Source organism: Azolla caroliniana, unplaced genomic scaffold (assembly GCF_043228905.1).
Source record: "Azolla caroliniana isolate FFs.n. ecotype wild unplaced genomic scaffold, voAzoCaro1.0.p SCAF_5, whole genome shotgun sequence".
NCBI classification, from domain to species: domain Eukaryota; kingdom Viridiplantae; phylum Streptophyta; class Polypodiopsida; order Salviniales; family Salviniaceae; genus Azolla; species Azolla caroliniana.
Window position 1 is genome coordinate 5514592 of NW_028230440.1, and position 19253 is coordinate 5533844.

The 19253-nt window shown below is 37.1% G+C and overlaps 3 protein-coding genes across 4 annotated transcripts; 2 read left to right on the plus strand and 1 right to left on the minus strand.

The window, feature by feature from the left end:
* The first annotated feature begins 3176 nt into the window (after positions 1 to 3176).
* LOC147863871 (uncharacterized) lies at positions 3177 to 6228 on the plus strand. The gene is made up of 2 exons (XM_087320092.1): positions 3177 to 3273; positions 5596 to 6228. Exons 1-2 carry the CDS (start codon positions 3213 to 3215, stop codon positions 6180 to 6182), a joined length of 648 nt encoding a protein of 215 aa, XP_087176218.1. The 5' UTR covers positions 3177 to 3212; the 3' UTR covers positions 6183 to 6228.
* A 3575-nt stretch (positions 6229 to 9803) lies between these two features.
* On the minus strand, positions 9804 to 14572 carry LOC147863872 (pentatricopeptide repeat-containing protein At3g03580-like). Of its 2 annotated transcripts, none has more exons than XM_087319534.1 (4): positions 14457 to 14572; positions 14310 to 14371; positions 13947 to 14014; positions 9804 to 13730 (listed from the first exon to the last, which is right to left on the minus strand). In XM_087319534.1, the coding sequence occupies exons 1-4, from the start codon at positions 14533 to 14535 to the stop codon at positions 10727 to 10729; spliced, it is 3213 nt and encodes a 1070-aa protein (XP_087175660.1). In that variant the 5' UTR covers positions 14536 to 14572; the 3' UTR covers positions 9804 to 10726. The 2 variants fall into 2 exon arrangements, with proteins under 2 accessions (XP_087175660.1, XP_087175659.1); XM_087319533.1 differs by having other exon boundaries at positions 13947 to 14017.
* Positions 14573 to 15720: 1148 nt separating this feature from the next.
* Positions 15721 to 16309, plus strand: LOC147863873 (ubiquitin-ribosomal protein eS31 fusion protein-like; the record flags this gene model as incomplete). The annotated part of the gene is made up of 1 exon (XM_087319315.1): positions 15721 to 16309. A coding segment is annotated over one exon (447 nt), but the record flags the coding sequence as incomplete, so codon positions are not given.
* Positions 16310 to 19253: the final 2944 nt, after the last annotated feature.

A 19253-nucleotide genomic window follows, 5' to 3' on the forward strand; every position in this document is an offset into this window, starting at 1 on the left:
TATCTAATAAGCCTCTCAACCTCTTCACAATTCCTCAATATATCGCAACCCTTGCAAGCAACAAACATGGATATAGTTTTCTTGTGAACAACCTTGAGAGTAGAGGCATGAATCCCCTGTCATACCATGAGAAACCACAAAGGTGATAGTGCCCCACATTCCAAGTCTTTGAACATTTGTCACCCAAAGTCATAAGAAACCAACCCTTTGTTAGCAAAATCACACGCACAATAATGTATGTACTTGCAACAAAAGCATTAGAAAATTCGTCATCGTTTCGTAAATCATTCATTACACTCATAAATCAACTTATTGATTGCATGTTTAATTTTACAATGTGTGTTAAGCCCCACATTTAATGTAGATTAATTTGAGGGCTAATATCACCCAAGTCTTTGCATGTGAACCATCCGTATATCATAAGCCTACTCCAAAAGTCCCTTATATGGAGTTTTCATGAATACAATATGTCATGCTCACATTTAAATTATATCCCTTTTTGAATGGGAACAATGTGTAAAAACAAAATTAAAAAATCCATTGTTGAACTAGCGTGCTAATTACATGTTTATGAGTGATCCCAATTCCCATCCTCCCCTCCCCCCTATGAACATTTAAAGAACATAATAGTGCCATTTATAGAAAAAGAAAATAAAAGAAAAGCAACGTTAGGTTTGGAAATTATAGTGGATATTTCTTTTTAGCGGGGGCACTTGGTCTTCTCGTATAGTGAGCTCACAACATAATAAGTGCAAGCAATGGGGATTTTTGCTTTGCCAACATTCACATTAGTGTGAGTTCCTAATTTGTCTTGGTTCTCAGCACAAGCATGATCATAATTAAAAACTAAAAGATTCATTCATAGTTTCACAATAGCACTTCTCGACACACGTTATGAACTCATATTCTTGATTTTATCTCACTCATTTCAATTCTTTGATAAATCCATGAATGTGCCATGGTGGACATTTTTTTTCCCAAACAAGAATATACTCTACAAACTCGATCCCTTTCTCGGGTAGGCCTTGCCTAGACTATCCTATCCAACATAAGAAATCTCACTTATTTATCTTGCACTTTCACGTGTGTATCTAGCCATCCAATCATACACATCACCTACATTCACTATCCCACATGACATCTCTTTCACGCCCCTCGTTCAACTAATGGGAGGAGGGAACAACCATCTGGGTACTACATACTGCCATTGTATATCCATTCCATTTGATGTGGCCATCAGTGTAGTACACCACCGCTTTCTAAAGTTCAGCCTCATTAATTCTGCAGCATTATTAGTACCATCAATCCACTCATATTGAGCTCTCGGTGTAGTTATTAATGTGTGCCAAATTAGCATAATCGATTCAGCCGGAAGGCGTTTGTGTGCTGAAAATACCTTGGTACACCTTGTTATCCATATACACCATATGGTAATGGGGGCAAGCAACATCCAAAGATCTCCAAGTTTTTGACTCTGTGCATTAACTGTAGGTACCATGTTGTCAATGAGCAGCCGAATAGTGCCATTCTCCCCTATGTACTTAGCATTGCATATGCTATCGTATTTCACCACATCATCCTCAAGACAGTTCCAACAAGCATGTCCCCAGTTGAGGATGAACGAACTAGAGGCATGGCAAAACAAACATATAGTGCCTTTCCCCATACAGCCACTGCCTCGCGACATTCCCATAGACAATGGGAAATGCTTTCTATATGTCCACATGCAATACATCTAGGGTATACATAGGGGCCTTTACCCCACGTCCCTACCGACAAGGCTCTATGTGCAATAAGCCATAAACACATCATTATCTTGCGGTCATAACTGTCATGTCATATCATTTTCCAGAATTTATCTAGTCTCATTTCACTAATGCCCTCCTGCATCCAAAATTTCATTGCCGCAATCTTGTCGTATTCTTGTTCTAGAATAATTTGCCATGGTGGACATTTGTGTTTTAGTTCTTTGTACAAATTTGTGTAGCTAATTCTAATTGTTTGTTCTCATTTTTCCCAAAATAGTAAAATATAATTGAATATTCCACCCATTGCATGGTATATTTATACGGAGGATGTGACATCCCTAAAGATAAAGATTGCTCCTACATAATCTTTGTAACAAGCTTGATTTGTTTATCCATGTCTTAAATGTTACAAAGTCATGAGTCATTTTTTTAGATATAGGTAATGCGTTTTTCATAAGGGGTGTGTGTGCGTATACATGAGTAGTCCACCAACCAATGGTTTGATCACTTGATAAATAGACTAATAAGCAAAATTTAATAAAAAAATTCCGAGCATACTATGTCGGGTGACCTCCAATTGTAGAGTGAGTTAGAGAGAGACAGTGCATGGGTCAAACTTCAATAACCGTTGTTTGCACTTTCCATTGTCATGTTGCTTGAATAAAACAATTTTTTGTTGTTGTTTTATTTCATTTTCACCGCATTTCTAAAACTTCATATCTTTCTTTTTTCTTAAAATAAAAACGTTGTCTTGTGCTATGTATATCCACTACCTTTGCAATCAATCCAATCAAATAGGGGGAGTTTGAAACAAGGGGCCTCCATGCGAAGATATGGAAACAATCAAAGAAACCACCCTTTCCTTGTCTTTTATTTATTTATTTGTGCTCAAGGGCCTCTAGGGAAATATTTGGAAATCGTCAAACAAACGGCCTTTCCAAAAAATATTTCACATTAGTTTCTAGTAACATTTTGTCTAGGTGGGGGGTAGAAGGGACCCATAGTAGGATTTGGAAACCATCAAAATAAATGAGCTTTTTCACAATTTGTATATTTTGACTCAAGTGTTTGGAAGTGTGTAAGCATTCCATGATACGAAGAATATATGAAAGTGAACAAGAGGAAGGGACAGAAAGGGGTTAGAAGTTAGTTTCTAGGGCCAAGTGTGTGAAAGATATATGAACGTATGTGATGGATTGCAAGCAAGAGAATATGAACCAAATCATATAAGAAAAGGTTTCCAATTTTTATTCCTTGTAGTTATTGATGCGGGAGAGGAGGATGCTTGGCATATTGGGCACTTTTTCTCTCTAAGACACTCACGTTTTCTAGTAAGTAAGAAGTTGTTAGAGACTAAGTGTGTAAAGGGTGGGCCCCATCTCCAACAACCACATATATAGACATGTTGTGTGTGTGTGTGTTTGAGTGATAGAGAAGAGTGAATGTTATTACTATTTGTAGTTAATGGCAACTCCCATCAACTCCATTGAGTCTTCCTCTAGTAACTCTTCTAATTGCATAGCAGGTATCTCTCTCTCTCTCTCTCTAAATTTGCTAAGTCTTCCATTCCTCCTTAATTTGGTTACCTCCTCTCTTATTACTATACTTAACCTTTCATCCTTATTCCTCCCCTCTTATTGTCTCTCAATTGGGTGGCTTTTAGTATCCCACCTAATTAGGGGATATATATTTCCTCCTTAATTGGGAATTCTTGTCATATTAGCAATATACTTCATGGGATATTTTCCCATGCAATTTGAGGCCGGCCATTCTTTAGAGTGAGTTCCATATATTAATGCCTTTTGTGCATAAATTCCCATATTCATTTTTGCATGTCATATGATGAGAATAGGGATTAAAAATTCCAACAAGTGTGTTAACTAAGAATATTTTGACATCACTTGCACTTTAAATGTCCAAAGAAATGGGCACATCAACAACCCTAATTAAATCGTAGAAATCTAATGCATTATTACTCGAGACTAGAGGACCACATTAATTCACTAGGGGTGGCCATGGATATGTTGAGAAAACCAAAACCAACATGTATTAGTCGGAGTGGTTTAAAAACTCCTATACAATTGCCGATTCCCACACGCTCACTCATTCAAAATTATTCCGTGAGCAATGTGAACGTGTCTTGAATTCATTTAATTAGTGGCCCAATTAACATAGTAAGAGAGCTTATTAATTTAATTATATCACTAATTAAACCAACAAAATTGCTAAGTATACCTTATGACCAAGCCTATTTAAAAAGTGAAGCAAATTTACAAAAGTTATGGACATTTTGGTCATATTTAAGTAGAGATGGATAGGGGTATAATAGAAATAAAAAAGCTTTAGTACTTTCGTGATTGTAGGAAGAATTGTGAGATAACATTTGCATGTATGTATGGTGAACACTAGTTTGCAAGTGCTAACAAATTTGCAATTCACAGTGCATGGTTATGCACATGCACTCAACCTTGTGTATGCCTTCAGAAAACTATTCCAAGCATAGGAAAGCCCATGTGCTAATTAGAGCATGATTGTCACATGAAAAATGCAGTCAAAGTATTCACATGTATGTGTGAGAAGTTACCTTAACTAGAGTCCTAATTTACATGTGACAATGAAAATATAGTTATGGTTTCTATGATTGATATAATTTTCTTTTCTGTTTTAGGGATGTGACATTAATGGTAGTAATACATAAATTTCTAAACCCTGGGGAGCTCTTGGTTTCAGTTGTTAGGGATGTGACCTTAATGGAATGGTAGTAATCCATAATTTTGTCAATTGTGGGAAGCTTTTGCTTTTGCTTGTTGAGTTACACAATACACCATCTAATCATGCGGGGAGCACAATCATGATAATCCCCTTGTACATGCATACCACATGGGTGGTGGCGTTGGTAGTATGTAAGGCATCTAGGGAGGTAAAAAATGTATGAGTTGGAGGCAAACAAACTTACATATGTTTTTTAAGTGTGGAGGCTTTTATGGACCACACATGTATTGCTCATAGTTCTTTATCTTTGACTTCAAAAAGAAAAGAAGTGCGCAAAAAGAAAATGAACTATAAATTTTATTAGCTTCGATAGTATGCACAAACACATTGTGATGATTGCCAAAAGAGCATTGAGAATGAGATTAGGGTATTCATGCTGAAGCCAAACTTGCAATAATCTCTCGATGATACCCAATACGTGTACTATTGTATCAAACAATATGGTCCCTCTAGACACTCACAGACTACAATCTTATGGCCCCTTTCTAGATTCCTAATATGGCATTATACATGACCCTCACTATGATGTATACATTCTTAATGGGAACAAGGGTGATATTAATACAAGATTTAATGTAGCTAGCTCTAAAACATAAATAACCACATAAGATGGAACTATCGCGTCCCTACAGGGATTTGTACATAATAGTCTCATTTGTAAAATTTTATAACTAATGAAAGGAGTTTTTTTTGGAAAAAAATAAAAAAATAAAACATAAATTACTAATTTTGAGAAATTTTAAAAAAACATAAATAACTAGATTTCATATTTATGATTCATTGTGTAGTACTTTCTAAATGTGTGTGTGTACCACTAATTCCAAATTTGCCCCAAAAATTTCTAAATACATGCCATCTTTCTTTATGTGTAGTTAACCATAAGGTCACTACTAAAATCCGAACCATGGTCCATAATATATAATGTGGGAACCCCACAACCCTCAACATATCCTTCATGAAGAAGAAATATGATACAATATTTACCCTATGATTCCATGACCTATGTTGTGGAAATAAATGGTAATTAAGAGGATTCATTTAAACATTGTAAATGGTGATTTGATTAATCACGCAGGAAATGGAGGATATGATATCAAGAACGTGTCAATAACATCAACACTAAGAGGTTCATGTATGGGAGATGGACATGCGAATATTCAAACTTCACCACACTATGGATTCCCAATTGGTGTGACAATGGTAGGCTTGGTTGCTATGGTGACTTTGTTCTTTGTCGGCATGGCCGTGCTCATGTATTGCTATTTAAGGATTCTCTCATGTTCTGCCATACCACCTCATTCCACAACAATTTTAAGATCCTCACCAATAAATATTGTTCCAAATGTTGCTATGTCCACATCAGAAAATAATGGTACCGCACATCAATCTAATAATATTGAACAATTGTACCAAGGAACATTTATACCCTCACATGAACATAAGGTGATTGCAACCAATGGACACCATCCTCATTATCGTGACCCATCAACTGATAATGTTTTCATCTTCATCACACCTCCAGGAAGCATCACTCCAAGCTTCATCGGATATCCCTCCCAACATTCCTTGAATTCGTCCTCAATTACCCCCCAAACTCTCCAACATGTTAATCTTCCCTTAGAAGAAGAGGATTTTGAGCACTCTACAAAACTGGTGAATTAAAATTAAAATTCTTTTACTAGTTCAAACCTTGTCTATGTTTGTGCTACATTTACTTCACTCTTTTAAAGCTCTCCTTTTTTCTATGCCTATTTATTTATTCCCTTGTGCTTTTTTGGGAAAGTTTTGATGTTTACATTCATCTAGATCTTATATACCCTTGCATTTGTTTATCCTTGAGGAAGCCCATAAACCAATGTAGCTTGAAAACTTGTGTTATTTATACATTAACAAGTGCATTCAAGCCAACTTTCCATATCCCAAATACATGTACCCACATTTGTTTGAGCCCCCCGAATCAACAAATGCTAGAGCTAGATCTTGATTCACAAGGGGGTGAAAATCTCTAACCGTGAACAATAGATAACTTCATCCATTTGGTGATATGCTAATGTAAGTAACATTTGGTGCTATATTTTTTATGGAAGTACACGCGAACAAATTGCAATCCATGTGTTAGAATGGCAATATTTTATTGCATTGAATCTAGCGTTAAATTTTATTTATTTTTTAATCTCAATCTTCATCACTGAAAGAGATGTTGTTCTAGATTTAATCTCAATGTTCATCACCGTCGCCAAGAACAAATACTGCTTAAGATGTGTAGGAGAGCTATCATCTCTGGTTTAGCTTCAATCTTGCTCTTATTATCCAACAAAAGTAATCGTGTATTACCATGTTACCTGATTTGATCTTAAATCACCATCAAGAAGGAAGAATGCTACATCAAGATCACAACAATGTTTTCCATTAGAACATATGCATTAATGCAACAACCTGTTTTTTCTACAGCTGAAAATCTCGAGTTAGAAATACACACAACTTTATCTTTCTCATCTCTGCTCAACTTAAAAAGACTCATTAAGACATTCTTGTGTTGTAAAGCAAGGTATAACATTGCACAATTTTGGAATCTAGCGTTAAAAATATTGCATTGAAGATAGGTGCTATAAATGCATCCCGAATGGCAATTCAAAGGATGTTTTCCACAGAATACCACATAGTTTCCAACATTAGAAAAAACTTGTGTATTAGCAAGAAGGCTAGGGTGTGAATTAACATTATCTTATTTTCCATAACAGGCTAATCGTTAAGATGATTATGAATAATCTCAAGTAACCCTTATGAATGATGGTAGCGACGAGAACGATCTTAAGATATATAAAGGCTAGAGTTAATTATGGTTTGATGCATGTGTGATAATTTATAACTTAAGTTCTAGGAGAAATATTATCATAAATACGCTCTGACATGTTTGGTTTAGAATATCAAAACTACCCTTAGAACGACTCAAGTTTATTCTTTTTCAAAACTACCCTAAGATGGTAAAAGTAAGTGTGAAGAGTGTTACTAGAGTTCCTAGTTCAAGAGAGTAAATGGCAAGATTACATCCTAATTAGTTACTGTAAGGTAATTAGTTTGCATGGCAATGAACTGGTTTTCTCTAAGTATGTTGTATTATAATTAATTAATTAGATCTATGTTGGTTGCGTGCTTCACCATGCCTTCCCCATTTTTATTTAAGGTGCATGCCTAGGAAATGTACCCGTTTGTCTTTCTAAAATTTGACTTAGGGAAGTTCTCATTCTCTTGATCCGATCAAAGTACAACCCGATTGACACATATGTACTCATGAAAACACATGGTTACGTAAGGTCAGTTGGAACCCTTTGCAATGGACATGGCATGATCCCTACACGGGGCAAGGAAGCAAACCCATCCCTTTCTTCCAATTCACAACTAGATTGGGTCGCCACATTCTAGCTGCTCAAACTGCCCGAGAGCTGGTTGCTGCGAAGGTCTGGCACACATTTCAAGTTCCTCCCACAATAATCACCAAGTTTTGGCAGAAAATCTGGAAACAACAACACGCGAGGTGAATTACCACATTCTAATGGCTATTAATACATAAGTCCCTACCGGGTGGGAGCATGGCAACGTGGGAACCTTAGCTCTCCAAATTGTGTAGAGTGCCCACATGTAGTAGAATCAATACGATGCGCTCTGTGGGACTGCCCAACGTCCATCGAATATGGCGGGGGGTTGGCCGCTTGTTGCAATCGTGCCAGGTGCAAGGCTCAATCAAGTGGGGAAATATATGTTGGCTATCATGGCATACCACAGTTGGCAGATACGAGCATCTAGAGGAGGGGATGACTTTGGTGATAAAAGCACAAGAGGTATTTTTCTCCTCCAGCGGCAATGTCCACTCCACTCCTCTTAATGACAAATCTCAAGAGGTGTTGGAATTGGTCAACCCAATAACTCTTTGGATTCTATGGAAACAACGATGTAAGTGAGTCTTCTCCAACCAAACCGCACATCCAACAAGGTTACTGCAAGAGATATGGAGTGAAATTGTAGCCACTCTGAAGAGCCAAAATGATGGCCTTAAGGGCGGCTCTGATGGAGTTGAAAGACAACGAATAGCCTTCATCCAACAATGGTCGTCCTCTCCCTTTCTTGAGTCAGTGGGCATTCACATAAGATGGAACTATCATGTCCCTACAGGGATTTGTACATAATCGTCTCATTTGTAAAATTTTATAACTAATGGAAGGAGTTTTTTTGGGGAAAAAAAGAAAAGAAAAGAAAAGGCATATGAAGTGTTTGATGAGCTTCCAAGTTTGGAATGCTATAATATAAAGGTCTTTAAAATGGGATTACCTTATAAAGAATCTTGCAACATTGTACAATATTTGATTTATCTCTTTTTTGAGTTATATTTGTGTGAGAGATTTATACATGGTGTTTGAACTCATAAAGTATGCTTCTCTATTTTGCATCCAAAACATGTTGCAATGGTTACATTTTCTCTTTTGTTTTGCTACATGAGCTCACCATTCACATACTTCTCCACATGCCAATCATCAATATCACAAGAACCTCCCAAAATTATATGTGCCATGATTAATGTGGAGTTTGATGCCAATGAGGCATGAGATATGATTAACATGCATGTTCTTTGTAAGGTTGTGTTATAATTCCTAGCTCTTCGCTTTTGAAATTTGAAATTTACAAACCCAAAACAAGAGTAGGATCACAATTTTTGTTTCTATTCTTTGTTCTCCTTTGTCTCTCTTCTTGATCCAATAGGCATATTTTGACATTTAGAAGATGGTAAAATATATCTATCTATGCAAATATTGGAGAATTAGTGGTCAATAAGGAAAAATGTAGTATCAATTGACAAGTTATATTTGAACTTGTAGATTAATCAAGAATACCATCAACCTCAATAAACTCTAAATTGGTCTAGAATTAGTCACAACAATTGGACTAATGTTAGATGATGTGTAGGGTTTGACCCCCTTAATGGGTCTAGAAACTGGATTGTTGAAGGAATTGAAAGATGGATTACAATTACTTTTATCACATGTGAGGTGGATTTCGGTAGTAATATTTTTTATGTCATAGAATGTTGCCTTTGCTTTAAATCCTCTCATCCCTCTTGTAGTTCCCCATCTGATGATATTGAAAATATGATAAACCTCCAACGTTGTGCATAAACCTCAAGAGGGTGTACCATCAGTGACACATGTTAGATGATATATGGAGTTAGAGCTCTTGGATTGATGAAGTAATTGAACTTCATATAGGTGCAATATGAAATTTAAGCATTAATAATCATACCATTTAGGAATTAATAATCATTTAGGAATGTGGTGATTGGGCTCCCAACAGACCTACTACATCCACTATATATGTACATGGCATGAAGGCCATTTTCCATTCACAGCTAGCTGTAACATAAGCTACCACCACATAATGATTTGGTACATTTGATATCCCAATGCAGCATATTGTCTTAATAACGAAACGAGCTGAATTTTTTTTCCATATCAATTTGTGTGGGTATTTTAGGTTCTATGGACAATCCAGTTCCAATCTGTATCAGACATTGACTTTTCCGCTCAGGCAATTCCTTACATGCTCGTTACGTTTTACACCATCTATACCACACCTCAGGCTTACCACTTCAGCAACCTTACATGCTCTTATGTTTCAAATGATATTCAGGACCATATATACTGCTCTTGTCTTTCAATATTTCTAGTCTTCAGACAGATGCTGTGATAATTTTCTCATAACAATTTGTGGATCCTTTCATCCGATATTGAAATGACCCACAAAAAAGTTATGAGATTCATTGGTAATATCAGCTCATTCATAATGCATTGCAGATACTATGTGACTGTTTTGCATGCATACAACTTTGTAAAATATCATTGATGAGCACATTACAAACAAGATTATGACACAGCTTGCTGGCTCAAATCACATCAACTCACCACAGCATCAATGATAAAGAGTGATACAAGGCAGGGCAGTCCATATTCAATTGCCCACAAGATTTTTGTATATGTACAAAGTAGATGTCTGAATACATTTGTCAAAAGTAGTGGTCAATTGTGATTGGATGGATTCTTGGAAGACTTGATTTGAATGCTCACATTAATTGGTCTCCAACCAATACCAATATGACATTGAACATCTCCAGGACACAAACTATACATATATGTATATTACATTTTATATACTTGGTATTACATCCTACAAGAGCATTCTCCATCTTGAAAGCGATGTATGCAGAATGTATCTGATACTATAATCTCCCTAGTTTCTATTTTCGATATCAACTTAGATGTACAGTGACAGGTGTCACACATGCGTAGATTCTTTGACACTCTTATTGTGGTCCCAGGTGGGGTACAAATAAGCCCAAATGCAATTGCCAATTTTTCACAATGTCCACATGTACCTTCTTCCTTGCGAAGAGCTGTGACTTGACTCGTGACCTGATGACTATACTCTTCTTTACACATCTCTAGATTTAGTGATGAAAGCTTTGCATAGATGTTAGGGCTTTCAGGGTGGCCTCTATCACCGACAGTGAAACTATGCAAAGCCCCATCTATTTCTGTGAATGCTATTGCTGGTTTCTTCCAACAGAATGATTGTACTCGAAGATACTCAATCTTTGTTGCTTCCTGTGTTAGTCCAGCATTCTCATAAATACTTGATAGAAGCACATAGCCAGCAGCATTCTCCTTTTCCAGCATGATGCACCTATCAAAGCACCGTCTCGCTACATTTAAATCCACATGGTGCTTGCATGATGAAAGTAGCGATGTCCAGCCTATAGCATTATGCTGAAACGGAATAGTTTCTAGTAAGTCTTCAGCCTCATTCAAGTAGCCTTTTTGGCCTAGAAGGTCCACTAATAAGTTATAGTGTTCAAGCATGGGTGTAATGTGGTGATGCCCTTGCATGGAATTGAAGTGCAACAATCCTTCGTATAGAAGACCTCCTCTACTACATGCTGAAATCAGGCATAGGAAGGTCACAGCATTTGTTTCCAATCTTAATTGAAGCATATCCTGAAACAACTGGAATGCTAAAGAGTAATCGCTCTGTTGTGCACACCCAGCAATCAATGCATTCCATGAGACAACTGTTTTTTCACGTAATCTATTGAACGTGATCCATGCATCATCGAGGCTCCCACACTTTGCGTACATATCCACAAGAGAGCTACCAACAAAACTATCAATATCTAGTTGCTTGTCAATAATATATGCGTGGATTTTCTTGCCATGCTCCAGAGCCACTATACTAGAGCATGCTCGTAAAGCACACAAGCATGTTATTGGATCTGGCTTCATTCCCAGCTTTTGCATATCTCGATAAAGTTCAAGTGCTTCTATGTTCTTTCCATGGTTTGTGTAGGCAGTCATCAATGTATTCCATGTTACAACATTATGGACATATAATCTATTGAATACTATGCATGCTTCTTCTAGTTGGCCACATTTTGCATAAAAATCTAACAAAGTACTGCCCATGTACACATCTATGTTGAAACCAAAGTATATAACATGAGCATATACTTTTCTTCCTTGCTCTAAGGCCTCTTTATTAGAGCAGGCCTTCAAAGCACAGGTAAACAAGATGGAATCGAGATTGAAGTTTTCTTCATATATGCCCTCCAAGAGCCTCATGCCCTCATCTACACAATCAAGCTGTATACATCCTTCAACAAGAACTGTCCAAGCTGTGACATCACGTTCTCGCAACCGTTGAAACATACAATAACCATGCTCCAAACTCAAACATCTAATATACGCATTCATAAGTGTACGGCTGACCACAATGTCCACCTCAAGTCCGTTTTCAATGACAAGACTATGAACACTCCAGACATGTTGTATAGCTCCTATGCTGGAACATGCTTTCAGGATACCAACGAATGTTACTTCATTTGGTTGGACACCATCTTCATGCATTTTCTCAAATAGTTCAAGAGCTTCCTCTGCCTGTCCATGATCTGCATATCCTGCAATCAGGGTACTCCATGTCACGACATTTGGGTTTGACATTTTATGGAAGACACATTGTGCATCGTGATAACTCCCACAATTCACATACATGTCAATAAGTGCATTATTGACACTAATATCTGAGGCAAAGATGCTATCGACAATTAGTGTGTGAACCACTTTCCCATACTGTAATGCAGATATTTCTAGACATGCTTTTATGACGCATATGAAAGTCACCTTGTCTGGTTCAAATTGAATCTGCATCTTTTGGAATATCTGAAGAACTTCCTCAAAAGCTCCATATTGAAGAAAGACTGTCATCAAAGAGTTCCATGCTACTGTATTTTGATTGGGTAGTCTCTCGAAAACGCACTTTGCATCAGTGAGATTTCCACATTTTCCGTACATATTTATGAGTGCATTACCTATGTAGGTTCCCCATTCTAAACCCGATTCAATGATGTCAACATGAATCTTCCTTCCATTATCATATGCAAGAATATTTGTACATGCTTTAAGCGCACATATGAACGTGACCCGGTGTGGTTTTATGCCTTCATATTGCATCTCATAAAAAAGCTCAAGAGCTTGCTCACTAAATCCATAATCACAGTACCCGATGATGAGTGTATTCCACATTACAATATTTTCTTTTGGAAGTCTTTCAAACACAGCATATGCTCCTTCAAGGCTACCACATCTTGCATACATATCAACAAGAGCACATCGGATGTAATCATTATGCTCTATTCCAGTACCAATGATGAAGGAATGCATGTTCAATCCTTTGGCCATGCTTGAGCATGCTTTCAATTCAGACACAATTTGCCGATCATCTAATCTCTGCAACTCATTTAGATTTTCTATAGCTAACTCATCTTGAGTAACCTTGCATTTTTTGCAAAAACATGTTTTCCAAAGAGATATAGTTGGATCAGGAAGTTTGAAGAATGCCTGGTGAGCTTCTAACAGACTTCCAAAGTGAATGAACATGTGGACTAATTCAGTTCCTAAATATTCATTCAATTCTAAACCCTTGCTTGCAACAAGAATATGTAATTTCCTCCCTATTGACAAATTTTTTTCATCCATGCTTCGTAAAAGAATGTGATAGTAGACATCAAGCGGCACATCAATGCACTCTTGATCCATGTAATGTAGAGTTTTGATGGCCTCATTCAGGTCTTTTTTATTACAAATGCTACTAAAAACTTGCAATTGAAATGTCCTGGTATGAACAAATTGTCACAAGACACGTAAACAAATATATTTTTATACAGAAAAGCATACACAAATTTCGTACATTTTTTAACCAATATTTTCACATTTATATGATTGAAGAGCAACAGCCTGGGGAATTAAAATATAATTGAATCAAAAGTAAAGTGTCACATGAAACGTAGTTGAAAACATAACAAAACTACAGATATTATATGAATAGTACCATGTATCTCCAGAACATGAATCATCAAGAAAAGCTGAACTTTTCCTTGCTGCAGGATTACAATAATGCTGCTAAATAGGAGGGTAGTGGACATAAAAAATGAAATCAATTTTGGAAATGAAGATCTTGGCTCAAAAACTATGATATCATTTTTCACAGCAAAAAACCATAATAAATTTCTGGGAATTTACCAGAATACTCTTAGATTTGTAACAAAAATGAGAATACCCCTCATCCATCTGCAAAAATCTTCCGCTATACAGCGGCATTCTGGTAATTTCTGAAACTGGGGAGGAGGGGTATTCTCGTAAATATTTGAAACAGTTCCGTGTATCTTGGTATTTTTCCCATTTTCAAAATTACCTCTGCAAGGATGTTCTGGGGGCAACTTTTCTGACCTCTTTCACAGTTCAAAAGCCTGAATGCTGTAAAGCGAGTTCATGGATTAGCTCACGTACTCTAAACTATGCAAGATTTTAATTCAGACAGATGCGAGTAGCAACAACATACCTTGTTGGTCTGCCAGAGGAAAAGCCTGTGAACCCTGATGTGGTGGAATCAGGGAAGAACATGACGCTAAGGTTTCCATGGAACTTCCCAGAAACAACAAATTCTTGTGAACACAGTGTGATGATATATATATAGATATAGATGTCTGTTTTTGCTTGGATTTAGAGAAAGCCTCCTCCCCAAGTACCCTTGGGTTTCTCTTAATTTCCGATGTACCCCCCATTTGAGGAATGAGAGGGTTATGGATAGCCCTGGTGGTGGTAGCAGTAGCACTAACTAGCCTTCTCTTTGTCCTTGATGGCCTTCTGACCGAACCCATTCGGTTTTCGTTGAGCTATACATCAGAGTCGTGTGGACCGTATGAGACTCTGGTCACAAGTCTCCTATATTTGTGTGACATAATACCAGACTTGTCCTATCTAGTGAGAGCAGTGTTGGCAAAGCTCACTACGAGGATCGAGAAAAAGACATTGGAAAGTTGGGATGCATATTCTCATGTTGTCAGTAGTGCTCAGTGTTGCCTTTTGACGGCCAACATTGCCTGTCATGAGAACGGTATTCCAGAATTTTTGCCCGTCAAATTGACGGTTTACCAAAAAAAATGCCCTTCAAAAAGTAAATACATCGAATATTTGTACGAAACAATATATTATACCCTTCTATCCTTTGCATCTTTCCAAATTTCATATACACGATCCCATTGTATCTCTTCAATGTGTGGCACATTCAATGAGACTCGCATTAAATCATCTAAATGCTCTATATTCAATCGATTTCTTTTCATCTCTTTGATGAGATTTTGCTTAGAAAACCCTCTCTCACACGAAACTGTGCTAGACAGAATAACCAAAGTAGCTTGCCATAATTTCATCAAATGAGGGAAACTATCTTGCCAATCCTTCATTTTGCAAAACATACGCCAAGCTTCATGCATAGTATAGCCTTCACAATTTAAACGTAAAGTGTCAACAAACCTATAGAGTTCCATTTCACAAGCCTTTGCATCATGTAAAATTTGAGGACATGCATTGACATCAACATTTGGCTGTAAGTGAGAAATCAAAATTCCCAACCATGTCTTTGCTTTACTATCCCTAATCACATCATCATCTGCATAATGGCATGGGCTGAATAATTTTGCTGCATTGAAGAGGCTTAAGTCAGGGAATCTTGCATTTAGTCCATCAATAACATTTTGCACATAATTTTGAGATAGTTTAATACAACTTTCAAGTGATCCATCTATAAATGGCCTCATCTATAAACCTTAACTGGTAAGACCATCACTTTAGACGTAGAATCCTCTGATACCATCGACAATGTCAAGGCCAAGATCCAAGATAAGGAAGGGATAGCCCCGGATCAGCAGAGATTGATCTTCGCCGAGAAGCAGCTCGAGGATGGGCGAACCCTAGCAGATTACAACATCCAGAAGGAATCCACTCTCCATCTCGTGTTGCGTCTGCGCGGTGGGGCTAAGAAAAGGAAGAAGAAGACATACACAAAGCCCAAGAAGATCAAGCACAAGAAGAAGAAAGTGAAGCTCTCTGTCTTGCAGTACTACAAGGTGGACGACTCAGGGAAGGTTCAGAGACTCCGTAAGGAATGCCCTAATGCTGATTGTGGTGCTCGTACCTTCATGGCCAGCCATTTTGATCACCATTATTGTGGCAAGTGTGGGCTTACTTATGTCTATCAGCAGAAGGCATAAGCTTCATATTTAGGGTTTGGACTTTCTATGATGGTGTAGGTTGCATGCATGAAATTAGAGTTTTTTGTGTCTGGTTTTTCTTGCGGACTAAATGTATCCTGTTAGTTTTTCTAAATATTCAATTACTAGTGTTCTTTGCATTCCAGAGAGAGAGAGAGAGAGCTACCTTAGATGGGTGAGTAGGACTGCTGCAGGTGTTGCTGAAAGCCTGAATCTATGAGTAGACTGTAGCAGGAAACGAGCAACAAGCTTCGAGTAGGGATAGTTATTAGTGAGCACTGAGTTGCGAGCTTCCAGCAAGGTGCAGGGCTGAGGGAGCAACGAAGAAACAGGGGAAAAGGGGAGAAATGGGGGGAGATGGGGGAAAATGGGGGAAAGGGGGGGAAAGGGAAAGGAAGGTTTTAGATGGGGAAACGGGGCGGGGGAATTGGGAAGAAAAGATTCATAATTTAAAGTCTAGACTCTATTAGTTTTTTTACCTTTTCGTTACACACATATGTGAATCTTTCAAATTCATACACTCCCAATGCAACTTGAACAATTTGTTCCTACTACCTAGAACTATAATACTATTGTATTGGTCTTAGTAAAATTTGACGGTATTAGGAAATTTTAAGCCTTCATTTTTACGTTTTCATAAAACATATGCCCGTCAAGATTGACGGTTTCATTTTTAAATTAACCTTCATATACGGTTAAATTTGCCAAAAACGTTCAAAACGGCCGTCAAAAGGCAACACTGGTAGTGCTTAACAATTTAACTTGTGCAATAGTTCTTTGTTGACTCTAATGTGTAGTCCTTGCGACTAAGCTCTAGATTTGCCTTGTCCTCAAAAGAGTTAATGTCACCTTATAGGTTTTCCTTGCCATGATGTCTTCAATGTTGTAGGGACATCAACTAATATGTATAGATACATAGATATATCACACACACACACACACACACACACACCACAGAAAGTTGGGTCTCAAACCCTAAGACCTAGGGTTACTACTATTAACAACTTACCACTAGGGGTAACTAATTCCTAAAAAACAAAAAGGTTAAGATTCTCAATCTATGAGACAAGGCCTAGCCAAAAGCAAGGATTGAACTTGGGTTCTCATAAATTTATGATTTTTGATATATGACGTAAATCAACACTCCAATAGCAAGAGAAAAGATTAAGTCAAGCCTTGAACACAAGACCCAAGATTTAGAGAGAGAGAGAGAGAGAGAGAGAGAGAGAGTGTGTGTGTGTGTGGTGCGGGATTAAGTTCACAGTATTTAGATCCCCAGAGTTCGAAATATTGTTGTAAGCTAGTCATGATGATGTTTTCTTTTGTAATGAAAGACATTACAGAGAGATAGATAGATATTTTTAGCATCCATAGAGAGGCCAATATGACCCATAGAGGGATATTTTTAGAATCCATGAGGGATATTCATACATTAAAGTTTAGCACCAAGTTTCGATGTGTGAATAAGGCATACACATAATGAGCTCAACCTTCTAGGTGTTCTCTTTAGTGTTATACTCAAGTCATCACGCCCTCTTAATATCATCATAGTTTTCACGAATTGCACTATATGTAGAGCATGTAAAAAGCAAGTGATATTCATCCTCTACTAGCCCACCCTTGCATACCTTACATGCCTTTTATTTGGCTAATTTTGATTCCATAAAGAAACATTCAATACGTAGGTTGTGTGATCGAGTGCGTAGGAATGTTATGGCTCTATGAGAGTTAATACTCATGAATAATGAGGTAAGGTTGAATATAATCAATAGGCCTTCTTGCATTACATAGAACCCAACGTTCAGGATTGATGTTTGCAATGTAATTTTGTAATTTTGTCCTTTTAGCATCATTCCACTTCTTCCTTAGTGGGTCCATTAATCTTTCCTCAATAACCACATATTTCATAGCATTACTTGAAAGGTCTAGGAGATCTTCCACATCCCATCTTTTGATGTGACATTCTTAGTCACATCAAAAGATGGGATGTGGAAGAGAGCCAAATTTTTAGTGTTTTTAGGACATCATCAATAACACCCAAGTGACCTTTGGCCTAGTTACGCACAAAAATGATGAACAAATGGTCAATTGTGACATTCTTAATTATATTGGTGTGTGATAAAATTGCAACTTGCCAAAGTTAGGAGGAAATATTCGCTAAGTGAGTGCAAGTATTATTCCATAACATGGAGATGTGGATATACTACGATCAAAGAAGCCGAAGACCTAGCAAGCGACCCAACCAACTGCACACCCGAGGGATAGTTGTGAAGCTACCATCAAGAACAAAGAAGGGCCAAGTGATGCTACTAGGGAAGAAAATTTGAGAAACGATGAGACAAGTGTAGTCTTACATTAATACTTGATCTTCGTAGACATTTATGTGATCTAATGATCTAACATTAATTACATACCATCACAATCAAATGTTGCAACTATAAGTTTAAATAAACTCACATAAGCAATTAACAACCAAACGAAAAGGTCAAAATCATGAAAATGTTCAATGGCATGAGTAATCAAAAATTGTTTTAATATTAAGGCGAATACTAATCATTCAGGAAAACATGTTATACATTAGCTGGTAGTGAGTTAAGATATTGTTAATAATGAGTTAACATGAGGAATTGAGTTGACAATAAGGTCCTCTAGAAGTAGTAATGGTATGTGCAATATAGATAACATTAATTATGAAAGGAAACATTCACAATATAATACCAAATGTAGCTATTAGTGGTGTCTATTGAATCCTTTGTACATGCCAATCCAAATTGTGTATAAATAAATATAGTAGATTCTAATCAATATTCATGTATCATCAAATATAATTGTGTCAAGAGATTAACCAACACAATTGATTCTATGGTGAAGTTTATGTGGACATTAGAGTTCACAAGAGTATCTACTTCTAGGTAGTGATCATAGATTGAATTCAATGGCTATCTGAGCCCATGGCCATTCAATAGCTAATGAAGCTACTCAATTGTGTTAATTTCCTTCTAGTGATACATTATACAATAGCATAACAACATTCTATTATGTATGTTGACATGTGATGGTAATTGCAATTGCAATTGCATGCATAA